Here is a 5031-nt window from a genome sequence, read left to right as displayed (position 1 = left end):
AAGAAATAATTGTGTTGATAATTGAACGCCGAGACATGGCGAAACCACGCCGAATATGGGCCTATTCTCGATCACAATCTACTGGCCCACTTTGCAGCCCAATTTCGGGGTCTGAGGGCAACAACTGTACGCAAAACCGTCTCTAGCGCCGATTGTATCGCCGGCTCACCCTCAGAGGACGATTTTTATGCGTCCTGAGGGGGCCAACGGCTTGGGATGCCCTTATAGGGCTGCTATCCCAATGCAGCGCAGAAGTGACGAAAGGTGACCACCGGCGTCGCCGGCCACGATCATCAAAGTCAGACGAGCCTTTTATTAATGCCGCGCAAGCAAGCAAACATACACCGCCCGGAATTGCTGCACACACGACATCATGTGGCCGATCCATGAACGACAATAAATCCAGCGAACAGAGTATGGGCTGTGGACGAGTTTCGGTGGCTGGGATTCATCGTCGTGCACTGGTCGTCTAAATTAGTCGTCCGCACAACACGCCAACAAACAGCCATGACCGCTTCCCACCTCCGTCTGTTACTTCACCTTGGCGAGCGTCACCTTCTTCCACGTGGCCGCGGCCTGCTCCAGCGCCCGGCGCGACGACCCCTCGGGCGACCACGCGCGCGCCGCCGCCTGCTGCAGGTCCCCGGCCTGCCGCCGCACGGCGCGCCCCTTGTCCGCCCCCTCCATCAGCTCCCTCACCACGGCCGCGATCTCGCCGCGCTCCCGCGCCCGCGGGCGCAGCGCCACCCCGACGCTCCCTTCCAGGACCACGGCGTTCATCCGCTGCTCCGCGTACAGCGGCCACGCCACCATCGGCACGCCGGCCGCCACGCTCTCCAGCGCCGAGTTCCAGCCGCAGTGCGACACGAACACCGCCGTCGCCGGGTGGGACAGCACGCGCACCTGAGGCGCCCACGCCGCCACGGCCAGCCCCTTGTCCGCCGTCCTCTCCAGGAAGCTCTCCGGGAGCCACGCCAACGGGTTTTGCTTGTCTTCATGGTCATGGCCGTCCAGATTCGGCATCCTCACGACCCAAAGGAACCTGTGGCCGCTCGCCTCCAGCCCGGCGGCGAGCTCTGCCGTCTGCTCCACGGTCAGCGACCCGCCGCTCCCGAAGGAGACGTACACAACAGACCCAGTCGGCTGGCGATCTAGCCACTCTATGCACGCGGACGCGCCGGCGGCTTCGTCGGTGGTTGTGCTTGGCCGGACGAACGGACCCACGGGGAACACGGGCGGCAACGCGGCTCGCTCCGCCGCCTGCTTGAACTCTTCCACGGTGGCGGGCTCCAACTCGTAGAAGGTGTTCACAAGTAAGCCGTCCGCGCGGAGGTACCGCCGGCCCTCCTCCATCAGGTGCGCGTAGACCGGCTTGCCGCTGCTCTGGAACGAGCGCGGCAGGTCGGTGCGGCGCAGCGACACGCCACCGGGGAGCTCCAGAGGGTCAGGGAGGTCGCGGTACTCGCCGGGTGGAACGCCGTCGTGGAGCTCCACCGTGGCGCGCATGAGCGCGATGGTGGTGAGGTTGCTGGGCACGAAGACGTACCCCGGGACGCCGAGCTCGGCGGCGAGCGGCAGCGCCGAGGAGCAGAAGAAGTCGGGCACCAGCGCGGCGAGGGGGGCGCCGACGGAGCGGAGGAGGGCGCGGAGGCTCGGGAGCGAACGGTGGACGAGCTCGAAGAGCACGGTCTCCATAGGAGTGCCGGCGGGGAGGTCGTCGAGCGGGACGGACGGGAGCGCGGCGGTGGCGACGGTGGCGGGGACGCCGGAGAGGGCATCCGGGGAGGAGAGGTCGGTGAAGGTGACGAGCGTGGCCGCGAAGCCGTGGTGGTCGACGAGCCGCCGCGCCAGCTCGGCCAGCGGGATGAGGTGGCCGGCGCCGGGGCTGGCGAGCAGGACGACGTGCGGCCGCGGCGCCAGCCGCTCGGTCCCTGTCTCCTCCATCGGCTAGATCACCGGGACACTGCACGGCCGCACGACTAGGTGGGGTTGCGCGCAGAAGCTGGTAGTACGTTGTCGCGAACCTTTGACGATCTACGGGAAAGCAATGGAGGATATGTATGATATGAGAGCCATCGGGACCTAAATTATATATTAATCCGTGACCTAAATTATATATTTAATCCTAAAGTTAGCAGTCTCACCGTGATCTAAATTATATATTAATCCTAATAAAGTGACGATGCTGCGTTGATGAAGTTAGCCGTCTCCACACTAAGGATAATGGTTATTCAACATGATGGATGGAGTTAGCCGTCCTCTCACTTTAAGTACTAATAATGCACCGAATGCGAACAATGAATGCGATGATGCTCTATACCCCGATGAACTTTTGTGTGGCATCCTCAACTAGTGCGCCGAATAAACTTCGGAAGCACTGTGTGGCCAACAAACAAACATAGGGTTGTTCTAAAAAAACATAGGACAGGGTGATTTTGGATGGACGAACTACTACCACCTTTGGAGCCAAGGGCATCTCCAACACTCAACCCTAAAATGGACACGCGAATCAACCTGTAGTTGGATGGTTAGAGGGACAATGATATCCCTAACCCACCAGGGTTCAAGTCCTGATGCTCGCATTATTCTTGATGACTTTGCAAATCTCAAAATTATATGTTAGCTCAGTCTTTCGGAGGTACTCATAGAGATATGGTGTGTGTGTGCGTTCATAGGGGTGAGTGTATGCGCGTATGCATGAGCGTTTGCGTCTGTATTGTGTTAAAAAAACCAAAATGGACACGGAACCCCGAAACGACGCACAGCTGTCGGCGTTCTCGTCCGGGATCTCCTGCGCCACCTCCTCGTCCATCTACACCACGAACGCGTTGTAGCGGGATGGAGCGCGCGGCCTCGTACAAGCTCGTGGCTCGTCAATGAAGTTGGGGTTTTGCGTGGCCATGGCCTCCTCGCTCGCGCGCTCTCCATAAATTTAGCCCTCCGCCAGCCAGTGCTGCTCGAGGAGCGAGAGGTTGTAGCGCCGCTCCTCCTGCGCCTGCCAGAACGCCGACACCGCTGCAGCGTCGGCGGCACCTCCGCGATAGCGGCGTTGAAGTGCGCTCGCGCCTACTCCATGGTCAAGCCGACACGAAACGGCGTGGGCAGGACTGCATAGTCATAGTTAGAGGCCGACCCCATCTTTCGGCCATCGAAGACCTCTATGCACCTCGCACAGTGGTCCTGCCAGTCGGCCGCAAGGACGGCCAACTCGTGCTTCTACTCCGTTGAGAGGCTCCCCCACAACATGCTAAAGCTTGCCGTCATGATGAAGGTGGCACACGAAGGAGGATACAAAGCAGGGTGGTGGCTGGTGCGGTTTGTGTCGGGCGTATCCTTGTTTAAATAGTCGATGTTGGCTAGGCCCAGCGGCGGGGTGTGTCAATGCTCGTGCCTAGGTCGGCATGCATGTTTAATGCCAGTGGGAGGGCGGACATGCTGCCCTTTTGAATGTGGTAGATATTCGTCCAGTCTCGTCCACTCACGTCGCTCCAGCATTGATCAGGCGCAGAGACCGGCAGGCGGTGCGCAGGACACTCTCGGCCAGTGCACCGCTTCAGTGCTGGCACCAGAGAGAGGTCATGTCCGCTTTGCGGCGACATAAATGTGCGACAACTGCTTCACGGGGGAGGGGAGGACGCGGGCGCGGGAGATGGTTTTGTGTGGGACCGAGAAGTCGGACACGTGTGTAGCAGCGGTCTGGACGCCCGCAAAGCAAACTTTGCACACTCCGCAAACCGATGGGGGTACCACGTTGGATGGCTTGTGGCGTCCAAACGTGTGCGTGGCGGCGGTCTGAACGCCTACAAAGCCCTGAGGTTTGCGGGAAAATGGGCGCTTGGACCACTCCGCAAACCGATGGGGTGTTGCGTATGCGTAAAGTCGAACGTGCGCGTGGGAGTGATTCGGACACGGGGGTTTGTGGGTAAACAAGCATTTGGATCACTCCGTAAACTATGGGTACCGTGTTAGATGGTTTGCTGCGTTCGGGCCGCTCAGTTAGGATATAGATGCGGACGGTTTAAGTGTCAACACTGGAGATGCCTTGATAGCATAGCATGGACAATACACAAAGCTGATTCGCATGTGACCGTTTGGTACATAAACATCAAAAGTATAGCAAACAGGTATGCAAACTTGATAGAAAAAAGTCCAAAACAAACCTTAAATTTGTAGACGAAAACTAAATCAAACTCTGAAAATCAGCACTGGAAACTCTCTAATCCCGATCTATTTTAAGAGGACTTGGCTGGTATTTGCTGAATTGGGCCGGCCCAGTAGCGCAGTCGCACGTGCTGCGCACTAATCTGGTTTTTTCTTTCTCGTTTTCTTTTCTTTTTTCTTTTTTACACATGTCTAGTTTTCCTCGGTACCCAATATACATTTTTAACTCACACATTAAATATTTTTTGGTAAACTTTTGATATTTTCAAATACATTATGTACATTTTTAATTAAATGTTTTCAAAACTTTTTTGAATACATGATAATATTTTTCCAAATACATGTTTTACATTTTCTTAATGACAATAAATTTTTTATAAAACTACACGAACACTCTTTTACATGGTTCAACATTTTTAAATTTTCATACAATTTTTTGAAACACATGCCACATATATTCGATTAAGGTTATGATTTTTTTTACACCACACACATATTTTTTACATTGTACACGCTTTTTTTTTAAATGTCACAAACACACTTTCTGAAACTCGTGAACATTCTTGAAATGTTACATTTTTTGAATGTATGAAACATTTTTTTTGAATCACATGAATATTATTATACATTGTATAAACATTTGTTTGGATTCGCGCATACATTTTTTAAAACTTGTGATATTTTTTAGATGTCAAAAAATAATTTCAGGTTTTAGAAAAAATTTATGTATCAAAATGTGTTTGCACTTTAATATATTTTTTCAGGTTTAAAAAAAATATGTTTCAAAAAGTGTTTGCACTTTATTTTTTTTCAGGTTTCAAAAAATGTTTATGTTTCAAAATTCCAAACATTAAAAAACACAAAATGAAA

The 5031-nt window shown here is 53.8% G+C and overlaps 1 protein-coding gene across 1 annotated transcript; it reads right to left on the bottom strand.

Annotated features, from left to right (window-relative positions):
• Positions 1 to 458: 458 nt before the first annotated feature.
• Positions 459 to 2128, bottom strand: LOC123186204 (hydroquinone glucosyltransferase-like). Its single transcript, XM_044597988.1, has one exon. It carries the CDS (start codon positions 1942 to 1944, stop codon positions 532 to 534), a length of 1413 nt encoding a protein of 470 aa, XP_044453923.1. The 5' UTR covers positions 1945 to 2128; the 3' UTR covers positions 459 to 531.
• Positions 2129 to 5031: the final 2903 nt, after the last annotated feature.

Source organism: Triticum aestivum, chromosome 2A, assembly GCF_018294505.1.
Source record: "Triticum aestivum cultivar Chinese Spring chromosome 2A, IWGSC CS RefSeq v2.1, whole genome shotgun sequence".
NCBI classification, from domain to species: Eukaryota; Viridiplantae; Streptophyta; class Magnoliopsida; order Poales; family Poaceae; genus Triticum; species Triticum aestivum.
This window is presented reverse-complemented; position numbering and strand designations above follow the sequence as displayed.